The sequence below is a fragment of the Prinia subflava genome, chromosome 17, assembly GCF_021018805.1.
Source record: "Prinia subflava isolate CZ2003 ecotype Zambia chromosome 17, Cam_Psub_1.2, whole genome shotgun sequence".
Classification (NCBI taxonomy): Eukaryota; Metazoa; Chordata; class Aves; order Passeriformes; family Cisticolidae; genus Prinia; species Prinia subflava.
In genome coordinates this window covers 15,818,614-15,830,821 of record NC_086263.1, presented here as the reverse complement: position 1 = coordinate 15,830,821, position 12,208 = coordinate 15,818,614, and the positions used below count along the sequence as shown (strand labels likewise).

Sequence of the window (12,208 nt, the reverse complement as noted above, 5' to 3'; positions counted from 1 at the left end):
GCATCCTGAATACAAGGAGGCAAAACTGGTGAAACAAGGCAAGAGCCATGTGCAACACAAGCTTGGCATTTTGTTCCTATAGAAACTGTAGCATAAAGTTGTGTATCTGCATGTCAGGATGTCTTTTATTCCACAACACTGCCAGTTTATGTCTCTGACAACTCTAAATTCCTGCTGAACTTTATGAAATACCCTTTAAATAATAACATAATTAAGGTGGAACTTAACACTTCCATCCGTGAACGTTAAGCCTCAAAGCAGAAAAAAAAAAAAAAATTTAATTACTCTGTCCTTCAGAGGAAAGACATTTTCATTCCATGTGAAGATCCCCACTGGGTAGCCTCCCCAGCAGAATCCCTGCCCTCCTGGTTCATGCTATTTTTAGGCATTTGCTTGAGCAGCCTCAGCCCTGATGTGATGCCAGTGCAGCCCAGGCACACGGGTCAAACGGGCACTCCAAGTGCTCATTATTACACAGCAAAGTATTCCATCATTTTCCTTCTTCACTGTCTTTTCAGACATGCTTTTTATCACTTCAGAATAAACCCAGACATTTTCGTAATTCTTTAAATCTGGTCTATTATCCTAGAGCCTTATGGCAGGAGTGTACCCAAGAAAACCAACCCTTAGCCTGGATTCAAACTCAAACCCTGGATAAACCCTTTGCTGTTACTCCTCTAGACTTCTGTGGTCACTTTGAAAAAGTGCACCTGAAGCCTCAAGGGTCCCATCTGTCACTTCTGGGAGGAGATTTCAGGTGACACGTTTGATTCAACATTTTTAAAACCTCAGAAATAATACACAGAGTAAAACTAACTGTAAAGTAACTTACCTTTGATTTTTTGTTCAATGGCCTAGAACAAGAAAAAAGAAGTGTCAGTGATTTGTGCAGATAAGAGAGAAACCACATGTACACGTGCCACTTCATAAAGCAACATTAGCTTTTGACTTTCCTCTTTTCAAATGGTTTCAAGTTATTTAATTATCTACTTCAGAAGCCTCTCTCTAACCAGCCCAGGCCTATTATTCCTTATGTTTAAAAAGCTGTTTAAATGTTATAGAAGACAAAATTAATTTGAAAGATAACTACATGAAACAGACTGAATTAAACTTGCAAATTAAGATGTTTTAAGTGAGTTAAAAACTGTGCCTGGAAGCAAAGAGCTGCCACCACTTTTATTGCAGAACAGGGCAGGGAAGGGGGAGTGACCTGGAAACGGAAAAGAGTAAAAGAGCAAATGCCAAAGCTTCGAGTCTTTCATTTGCAAGATCCAGCATTGTAAAGTCACCCTAGGACATTAAGAAACTACAAAGAGGCAATTACAATGTTCAACATGTCAGTTACCTCCAAATAATTGACATTTAAATTTACATTAAAGTACATTTAAATTTAAAACATTAAATTAACAAGAAAACAGTTGTTTTTACTTGTGAAGAAACGAGCACAGGGGTTTATTCTCAGTGCTCCACATACCTTTTTTTGAGCAGCTTCCTTCTTTTTCTTGTCTTCTTTTCTCTTTTTCCTTTCTTCCATCAACTGTTCTTCCTCTTCTTGCACTAAATCCCTGAACCACACAGTTTGTAATTAACTCTCCCAAAATACAATCTGTACACACTTAGATTCATTTTAGAACAATTATTTCACAGTGACACAAAAGGAGCTGGGGAATTTTGCTTCTAATTGGATCCTATTTCTACAGGGACAGTCCCTCCGTGCAAGCCACCAGCGACAGGACTCCAGGCACAGATGTGGTGTCAAGCTACATGTAAGGAGTTCCTTCTTCCAAAGCTTATAATGAAGACTTAGACTTGAATTTGGTTCAAAAGGCAGCAGATTCAGATGATATTTAATCTCTCCCTAAACTGGTGTGCCTGAGCTCTGGCACATGCCAGCCTGGAGCTCCTGCACACAGCCTGAGCCACACACAGCCTGCATCTGCCCCACTCCCCCTCCCAGAGCCCCTCTGCCAGGAACAGCCGAGCGTGGGCAGGGGCACAGCTGGCACCAGCAGGGCACTTCAGAGCTCCCCCACCCAGAAACAAAACCAGAACTTGTCAAAAGTGAAACCAAAACTTGGGAGGTTAATTAACGTCTGCTCAAGCCAAGGCTGAGCAGGAACAGCACTGTCCAGCTCATGCTGCTTAAAAACAGCCTTGTAAAGTTTTTTGGAGAAAAAGAACCAACAATGTCAATATGGGGCAGTGACTACATGGTTTGGGTCTGCCTCAAAACACTGAGCTGGCTCCTTTTTCACCACAAACTACCCATAAACCTCCGGTTTTAAATAAGATAGTTAGATGTCTGTCAGAAGCAATGCAAATTGAATGTACTAAACCACAAGATAGTCCACAGGTACTAAAACTTCCATTACTTTTTTAGATATATAAATAACCAGTTAATTCTACTTTTAACTCAGCTCAAGTCCCTTTCAAGCAAGTGCAGGCATTAGCTTCCACTGACCAAATTCTGGCTTCTAAGATTTTTCTAATAACAGAAAACAAGCATTAGTTACTTCTTCTAAGAAAGAACAGCTTCTGATGTGCTAAGGTATGCAAAATAATTGAAAAGTGTTATTTCTGAGACCTTCCCTGCACTGCCAGAGGAATCACAACCCATCAAACACAATGTGGCTGGTTTGCATTTTATCAGAGCCCCATCAAGCTGCAAGGCCCACCGAGGACAGGCTCACTGCAAAGCAATCTTACATTTACAATTAGGTCTCAAAAATGACTTCACAGACAACTAAGAGGTCAGACACCTGACTACAGGAACAATTCCAGCTGGCCAGTTTCATTTAGAGCAATCTTTGCTCCTGTGCAAATGTGAGGTGATGATTAACCCGTGGTGACATCCGTGCTCCACAGAGGTGACACTTCAGCCAGCTTTGCCCCTCGCTGTCACACCCTGAGCATTTGGAACCACAGGGATGGTGGTGATACTGACCCTCAGTTTGGGTTAATTTGGGACAGTCCAAATTTTAACAGGGAATTTGAACTGGAGAAAAATAGGGAACAGTTCCTGTGGATGCCAGCTCTGTCCTGACACGATCCCCAGTGCAGGCACTGCTCCTTCCCCTCAGAGCAGAACCAGGGGTTTGCTCCTTGGAGCTCACCTGGGCTGGGCCTCACCTCTGCCTGCCTGCTGGGGCTACAGCCGAGCTACAGCTTCTGTAATAACCTGAGCAGAGCTCTAGGAGTTAACACAGCCACCAGCACTTGCTTTGTATAACAAATTTCAGTCTCACATGCCAAAACTGCATTAACTGAAAAATCACTCTGCTTTTAGAAGAAAGCTGTAGCACGTTCAAGAGCAAGCAGAATGCAAAATAGTATTTCCACAGGAAAAAAAAACCACCTCATCAATCCTGCTGCAGTCAAATCAACACAATTACATTTCATTTTGGGAATACAGATGCTAACAACTAACATACCAATACCCCTGGAATATTCTACCATAGCATCGTTGGGTTTTTTCACACAGCAAGAACAGAACTCCTAAATTCTGACATTGTGTTCATTGAATTTTTATCTTTCTAAGACAAACAGATTTTAGATTACAAAACTAGCTTAGAAGATGTAAAACCCTCCTATGATTAGGAACAGGAGTCTAGGTATTCCTTAGATGAAAAACATCAACCTATATTTCATTGTAAGTTTTTAAGAGTATTAATTACCCCTGTAACACCAAATCTCAGAGCAAAACTAACCCAACTGGTACAACTAAGCAGCAGCAGCAAAGCCCTTCCTGTCCCTGCCCTTCCGTGAAAACTTAACCCTTCAAGTAAGACAGGCCTGAGACAAAAATTCCCATTTGCCTGTTAATTATCAGTCTCACACAGCACAGCTGTATTTCCATTTCTGACAGCTGGAACCTGAATCTCCTTTACTCTTTCCAACACACAAATCCACGGCCCTCTCACCAGACAGCAAAGGGTGGGATGGAGGCCTCTGACTCCAGGCTCTGTTAGAACACACAACAAACACGCTCCATTCCTGACACTGCTCCTTGAGAACAGAAGGAACGTGGCATTTCCCCTGTCTCACCTGGCACTGACAGCTCCTGCATTTCCCTGTCTCACCTGGCACTGACAGCTCCTGCATTTCCCTGTCTCACCTGGCACTGACAGCTCCTGCATTTCCCCTGTCTCACCTGGCACTAGCAGCTCCTGCATTTCCCCTGTCTCACCTGGCACTGACAGCTCCTGCATTTCCCCTGTCTCACCTGGCACTAGCAGCTCCTGCATTTCCCCTGTCTCACCTGGCACTGACAGCTCCTGCATTTCCCCTGTCTCACCTGGCACTGACAGCTCCTGCATTTCCCCTGTCTCACCTGGCACTGACAGCTCCTGCATTTCCCTGTCTCACCTGGCACTGACAGCTCCTGCATTTCCCCTGTCTCACCTGGCACTGAGAGCTCCTGCATTTCCCTGTCTCACCTGGCACTGACAGCTCCTGCATTTCCCCTGTCTCACCAGGACTAACAGCTCCTGCATTTCCCTGTCTCACCTGGCACTAGCAGCTCCTGCATTTCCCCTGTCTCACCTGGCACTGACAGCTCCTGCATTTCCCTGTCTCACCTGGCACTAGCAGCTCCTGCTCCTGAGCACAAACCAGCAGCAGCTCCAGGCTCCTCCACAGCACAGCACACACAGGAATATCAGCACGGGAGCCACCGTGGGAACCCGCCCTCGTGGGAACAACACAAAGCCACAAAATGAACAAACTCCCTTGCTGGGCTTTCCCTGCACCTGGGACACTTCACCCCCCAGCCTTGAGTGGCCAAAGTGTTCACGGGGCTGCCAAGGGCCAGGAAAGCACGGAGCGAGCATTCCGACTGATAACAAGAATTTATAAACAGGTCTTGAGATTCCTCTGTCAGACACCAACTCTCACCAGAACACACAGGCAGGGTCCTCCTCCTCCTGAGGAACAGGATTAGCCTGCTCAAGGTTAAATGGCCTTAGCAGAAACACAAACCATATTTTCCAATTTAGATTAAGTGAAAATAAAACACCCTGGCAATAGGAAATCCACATCGGAGACAGAACAAAGGCCTCTGGTTTGAACAGCTTAACTTGAAAGGTGCTTTATTTTCAAGTGAGGCAAAATGAAAATGGATCTTGATCTCAGGAGAGACTGCACATTTGATGGCTCTGGAGATGGGCAAGGAGAAGCTGCTGTTATCTGTATAAATTTAGGCAGACCGAGGGGCAGATAAATATTTGCCGTTATTTATTTAATAGTAAATTTTTGTTCCAATTGTGTATGCCAGCACAATTCCTCTTTGTATACGGGGGGAAAAAACCCAACAAACTACTAAAATGTTTTCCTCAATTAAGCTGTTAAAAAAACCAAAACAAACAAGGCCAACTTTTTAGTCTTCTAAGACAGGTTATCAAGACACTACAAGGCATTTTATTTTTGTATGGCCTGATTTGGTGAAAAAAGCTGTCATGCTCAAACTGCAAACATTTCAGGTAATATTTGTATCAAAACATGCTTCACTTATTACTTTACTTACTGAAAAAAAGAGTACTATTAATCTTTAATTTCTAAAGCTCCACCTCAGCATTGTAAAAATACCTGAGCTGAAATAGACTTAACCTTTATTCTTATGTTGCAGAAGAGCAAAATCAAGTTCACTCACATTTCCCCTGGCACACAGGCTGAGGATGCAGTAATTAAGGTTTGTGCAGCTTTGCTATCTTTGCTGTTACCATATATCAAAGGGCAACATGTTTCACCACAATGAAACCAAAATTCTATCTCCACACTCAGGAAATGAGAGTGACAAGAACCAGGAGCCCCCCATCACTGCAGGGATGAACAGAGGTGTGGAGCAAATGTCCAAGTAAGAATTAGAATTGATTATACACAGCAGTCTCAAAACCAATGTAAAATTTCAAGTGATGGACATACTAAAACTATTTTTGAAAAATAAATAAATAAATCCTTTCTACTGTTTGCTCTTCTAGTTATAAATTAACTTGCAGTGCTACAGGTGGAACACTGCCAGGTAGCTACAGGTAAGTATCAGGGATTGAAAGATCTTTAACAATTCTGCAAAGACAGCACCACGTGTTCAACCTCAGCTGATCTTCTACAGATTTTCCAATGTTGCTGAGACTGATAAAAATCTTCTGTGTTCTGACCTACAAGTTCCCTCATCTTTCTGTTTTTTGAAATGACACAATTACATTAAATTGCCAATGAAAATTATTTCTCAGGTTCTGTAAAAACCAACAGCTAGCTTTCCTACTCACCAGCATTCTACAAAAATCAATTATAAAATGTATATTTTGATTAGAATGGGATCCTACAACTCCTCTACTGATGCCATCCACAAAACAGCACACTGCACCAAAGGAGTTTATGGAACAGACATCAGCACTTTGAAGTTAACCAAACAATCCCAACAAACCCTGCCAATGCCTCAGATGGAAACGCTCTGGCACCTGAACCCACCCAGCGTGTTCCTGGGAGCACTGAGAGCCTCAGGCAGTGAGAACAAAATAAACCCACTCATTTCCAGACGTGTGTGTGTGTGTTCTTTCCAGCTATTAACAGAGGAGAGGTGCTGCCAAGCTACAAACTGGGAAAAAAATACTTCAATGAATAATTAATTAGTAAACGTGTATCAGCTACTTTCTTTTTCGCTTTTAAATACCTCAGTCTTTAAATTACCACCCTAAAAGTGAAGTGACAGAATTCTACCTGCCACGTCTGCCACTGCCAATTACCTGGAATCCACTCAGGTTTCCCATTCCCCTCATACAGAAGCTGGCTCATCAGAATGATGCTCCCAAACACAGGGACTACAAATGGACCACAATTCTGGAATATTTGTGTTAGCTCTGCCCTTGAGCTTCATCCAAGACGTTCACTGCTACATAAGCAGACAAAAGACAGATCTCTTTCCCAGAAGTTTATCATCCAGCTACACAAGACTCCAGCAGCAGCCATAAACAATCCCTATCTTCCTGTACCAAAGGAGGAACCGAGGAAGGCAGATTAAACTGCTCCTCCATAATCAACTGCTCGAGCCCAGCATCAGCTCTGCCCCACTCCAGGCTGCTGCAGAGACCCTGCTGCAAACACCACAGGGACCTCACAGGGACCCCCTGGAATCCTCCTGCCCCAGAAGGTGTCTGTGCAGGAAAAAGGGAGCTGTCACTTTACCCAAGCATCTGTAAAGGTCTTGAAAGCATGAGCAGAATGTTTTCTCTGCAGTAAACTCTTCCCATTATACAGCAGATATCCCTCCATAAGAAGTTTGTCAGGAAAAAGACCCACCCCCAGAACCCCGACAGAAAATCAAATGCTTACACATCAACAGAAACAACTACATTTCTCCCTGGTTTTATATGTCTCTACCATTGGGCCAGCTCTATGTTTTCCCTGCAGCAGATAAGAAAAATATCACAGAAATATGGTGGTTATTATTACATGAAAGTGTAAAAATCAATTGTACAGTAGTAACTTTACAGAATACATGGATGAAATCTAGAGGTGAGAAGTTTGCTCTCCCAAAACATGGCCAGTCTGCAACCAGGGTGGGCAGAATCACAGGTGGATGGAAGCAATGGAGACTCCTCCCTATGGTTTGCATGCTTGTGAAGCAACAGTCTAACCCCTGGGTTTGGAAAATGATTGTCAACACATCCAGATATTTACCTTCTCTCAGTTCCACATAAATGAGGCAGGAAAGCCCTGTTTACCAAACAGAATTGAAAAGTTATTGCTTAAATCAGAAGAACTAAATGGTGATTTTTAGCAGTCCTGATTTTAAACCAAATTCACTCTTAGAATTCCCCAGTTAACAGCAGACAGCTCTTGTTGTGGCTGATCAGGTGACATTTCACTTGTAACATGATGCCACAACAGAGCGTGCCATGGATTTCTTTGAATCACTTTCGCAAGTCATGCACTAAGCTTATTTTTGAGACCAGCAATATTTGCACAGCACCAGGCATGGATGGATTTTAGAGAGAACACAGACCAAATGAAGGTTCTTTTCCAAAAGGGCAGACAAACCAAATGCTAATCCTGAGTGTAAAACAGGAATTGCTCCAACTGGATAAGCAAGCTGCACTGAAAGCTGTAATACTTATCATAAACTCACTCTAGGCCAATATTCCCAGTAAGATTAAAAAGTGTATTTGCTACCCATTAATTTATAAGCATAAACTCCAGAAGTGACTTTAGAACACACACAAAGCAAAGCCAACATCCCGTGGAGTTCACAGTCTACATGCAGACTGTGAAATCTGAGATTAACATAAACTCTAGCACAGGTCTATGTAACTTCCCAGGAAAGGATATTTGCTCTTTTACAGTTCGACTGGGTCACTGCAAATTTAATAAGACTGTAAATAATGACACTGGAGGAAGAACGAGGGCTATCTGCTGAGCTCTACCCCAGTAAAACAATTCATCAGGTCTATCCAGTGCAGGCATGCCATGGTTTATCAGCTGTGTGCTCACACAGCGAGAGCTCCCTGGCTAAACATAAACCAGCTGGGGCATTAATGTGAACTTCAAACCAGCTCTGAATCTTTTAAATGAATAAAACATACTCCTCTGGGTCAGAGAGGCATGGGGACCCGTTCCATAGCAGAATTTACTCTCCAAGCACTGAATTTTGGAAGTTCTGTAGTTTTCTTTCACCACTTCTCACTCTTGGCACTGCCTGCCAGCATGACAAGATCTCTGCTAAGGTCATAAAAATGTGAAGATCTCCTGACTTACAAAGTCTGGCACCAAGTCCTGCTCTGAACTTAGCACTCTGTCACTCTGAATAACAGTTCTGAAATCACTTCTGGCATCACAAACGCAGCGAGTCCCTGAACACCGACGGGTTAACAGCAATGTGCCAAAGGTATCTCACAGGCTCCCATGTACCCCAGTTATTCCCTGTATTTCAACAACAACCTGGGAAAAATCATTCACACTTAAGTGCACTACCAAAAAGAAAAAAGAAAAGAAAGGAAGACACGCACTGAGAGCAGGGGGAAGCAAAGCAGTTTTCACAGTACAGTCGTAGCTCAGCCTGGAAGCTGGAGACTGCTCAGGCACAGGAAAGAAGGAAAAAAGCAGGGTACCAAACCTGAGATTCTATCAGCTATACTCAGGGTTTAGGCACATTTCAAATGGCCCCAGTGGAAATCCCTTTAGCAGATCACTAGCAAAAGGCCTTTAAAGGTCTAACTGAAAAAGAACCCGAAAAGGAAGTAGGACAGAAGCTGAAAACAAAGAATGTAACCAATAGAGCAGATACTTGCAGGAAAGTCACCTGACCAAAACCAAACGGTGCAGAAGAAACTACTTAAATACCAAAGTGATACACGTTATGGCACAGAATTCTTAGTTCAGCATCACTCTGAACCGCCGAGTTAAGGAGTTAACTCCTGAGCCCATTCTGTTAAGTTCTCATTCTAAAATCTACACGTAAACAGGAAATTCACCAGCTAACTCTTCATGGCAAAAGAGCCAGAGCCAGCAGTTACACGGCAACACAGAGTTTATTCCAGTGCTTGCCACAACTGTCTTGCCTCCAAACAATATTTGGCTGAATTGTATAAAAAAACCCCAAACCCTTGATTCATTTTTCACTTATTGTTGGGTACTAGAACTTAGTGTGGAAAAGTTATTTTTCTCTTCAAAAACCTCCCCTATTAAAGAAACTGTATTAAACATCTGAAGCTGTTACACACACACACAAAAAAAAAGATGTATAGTCTACGGAACTACCTAAACTTGCAGACATTTCTCCGTGCATTACAGAACGCTTTCAAATTCAGAGGGTTTTTTTATCCTTACAATTAACAAGAGATTAAAGCTCCCGATAAAGCCCACAACTATTCCCAGCCCTAGGCCACCTTTCCGTCTAAACTGTGGGAGGGAATTTAAATGAGTCTCTTACCTGCTTAGTTTTCTTTCGACTTCTTTGGTAGCTTTAGCTTCCAATTCTCTGGAACAGAAAGTGGCATTGGTTTCCATGTCAACAGCAATGCAGCACGAAAATAAAACCGGTGCGGGTCAGGCTGCACAGGGAGCTCCAGGTGGGGTTGGTCAGGGGGAAGGGGGAGAGCAGAGATCGCCCGGGGATCGGGGGTGGGGGTCCCCAGGGACGGCCAGGGGAGCGGGCTGGAGCCGCATCTGCCAGCCCCGTGTGCCCCGGGAGCTGCTGCGTGTGCCCCGCGACCTGCTGTGTGTGCCCCAGGAGATCCCGTGTGTGCCCCGGGAGCTGCTGCGTGTGCCCCAGGAGATCTCCCGTGTGTGCCCCAAGACCTGCTGTGTGTGCCCCAGGAGATCTCCCGTGTGTGCCCCAAGACCTGCTGTGTGTGCCCCAGGAGATCCCGTGTGTGCCCCGGGAACTGCTGTGTGTGCCCCAGGAGATGTCCCGTGTGTGCCCCGGGAACTGCTGTGTGTGCCCCAGGAGATGTCCCGTGTGTGCCCCGGGAACTGCTGTGTGTGCCCCAGGAGATCCCGTGTGTGCCCCGGGAACTGCTGCATGTGCCCCGCGACCTGCTGCGTGTGCCCCAGGAGATCTCCCGTGTGTGCCCCGGGAACTGCTGTGTGTGCCCCAGGACCTGCTGTGTGTGCCCCAGGAGATCTCCCGTGTGTGCCCCAGGAGATCTCCCGTGTGTGCCCCAGGAGATTCCGTGTGTGCCGCGGGAACTGCTGTGTGTGCCCCAGGAGATCTCCCGTGTGCCCCAAGGAGATCCCCCGTGTGTGCCCCAGGAGATCTCCCGTGTGTGCCCCAGGAGCTCCCGTGGGTTCCCCCGGAGCTCCCGTGGGTGCCCCCGAGGCTCCCGTGGGTGCTCCAGGAGCTCCCGTGGGTGCCCCGGCCCCATCCCTGCGCCCCGCACCTGCCAGCGCTGCCGCCCCGGCTGCGCCCAGCGCGGTCCCTGCGCGCCGCCCGGCCCCACACCCATCCCCGGTGCCCTCCTCGCACTTCACCGTCTCAAGGACTTTAAGGAAAACAATTCTGCTGCATCACTTCGGCCCGCGGACGCGGCTGGGGCGCCGCACCGGGACGCTCCGTGCCGCACCGGGACGCTCCGTGCCGCACCGGGACGCTCCGTGCCGCACCGGCGGCCGCGGGCGCTGCCGGCCCCGCAGAGCGAACTCCGGGCTGGGGAGGGCTCGGCCCGGCCCGGCCCGCCCGGGGGAACGGGACACATCGCTCCGGGCGGGCCCCGCGACCCCTCCGGGCCCCGCCGCCGGCGCCGCTCCCGCGGGGAGCCCGATCCCCGGGCTGCGGCTCCGCGGGGCTCCCCCGCCGCCCGGCCCTTCCCCGCCCGGCCCGGCCCGGCCCGGCGCCGCCCGCCCCGGTACCTCATGTATGTAAAGTGCTCGGAGTCCGTCCCGGAGGCTGCGGCGCGGGCCCGGCGCGGCCGGCGGCTCTAGGCGGGCTGAGCCCGGCGCTGCGGAGCGGGAGGGCCCGGCAGCTGCAGCCGCAGCTCCGCCGCCATTTCCTGCCGCCGCCGCCGCCCGCCCCGCGCGCAGGAAGCGAACCCGCCCCGGCCGCGCTTCCGGGGCGCCCGCGGGGGGAGCGGGGCAGGGAGCGGGGAACGGGGGAGCGGGACCGGCCCGGGGGCAGCGGGGCACGAGGGGAACGGAGGAACGGGGCAGGGAGCGGGGAACGGGGGAGCGGGACCGGCCCGAGGGGAGCGGGGCACGGGGGGAGCGGGACCGGCCCGGGGGCAGCGGGGCAGGGACCGGGAGCGCGGCTCCCCGGCGTGCAGGGAGCGGGAGCGGGGCCCCGAGCGCGGCCCGGGGCGCTCTGCGGGGCTCGGGGGCCTCGGGCCGGGTCCCGCCTGGGTCACGGAGTCACAGAATCCTCGCTTGGCCTGCGGCGGTGGCAGGGGCTGGGCTGCAGAGCAGGGAAGGCGCTTCCCCAGAGGTGCTGGCACTGCCCGGGGAACGGGCACGGCCCCGAGGCTGCCACAGCTCCAGGAGAGTTTGGACACCACGCCAGGGATGCCCAGGGTGGCATTCTTGGGGTGTCCTCCGCACAGCCAGGAGTTGGACTGGCTGATCCCTGTCGGTCCCTTCCAGCTCAGGAGATTGTGTTATTCTGTGATCAAGGTTGGAAGAGACCTTTAAGATCATCCAATCCAACCTTCCACCAGCACTGCTACCGCAACCCCAAAACTACACCCAGTGCCAGATCAGACGCCTCCCAAACACTCCCAGGGATGGG

At 48.3% G+C, this 12,208-nt stretch overlaps 1 protein-coding gene across 6 annotated transcripts in view; it reads right to left on the bottom strand.

Moving 5' to 3' along the window:
• Nucleotides 1-11,522, bottom strand: part of TNRC6A (trinucleotide repeat containing adaptor 6A) — a 40,459-nt gene extending 28,937 nt beyond the window's left edge. For 3 of the 6 annotated variants that reach the window (XM_063414722.1, XM_063414724.1, XM_063414725.1), the window contains exons 1-5: nt 11,341-11,522; nt 9,923-9,970; nt 7,675-7,710; nt 1,475-1,565; nt 833-854 (exon numbers count right to left, since the gene is read on the bottom strand). In XM_063414722.1, the coding sequence (XP_063270792.1) occupies nt 833-854; nt 1,475-1,565; nt 7,675-7,710; nt 9,923-9,970; nt 11,341-11,345 (202 nt within the window). In that variant the 5' untranslated portion in view covers nt 11,346-11,522. Of the gene's footprint in view, nt 1-832; nt 855-1,474; nt 1,566-7,674; nt 7,711-9,922; nt 10,000-11,340 lie in introns of those variants that run through there. The other 3 variants (XM_063414720.1, XM_063414721.1, XM_063414723.1) reach the window with 2 other exon arrangements.
• Between the last annotated feature and the right edge of the window lie 686 nt (nt 11,523-12,208).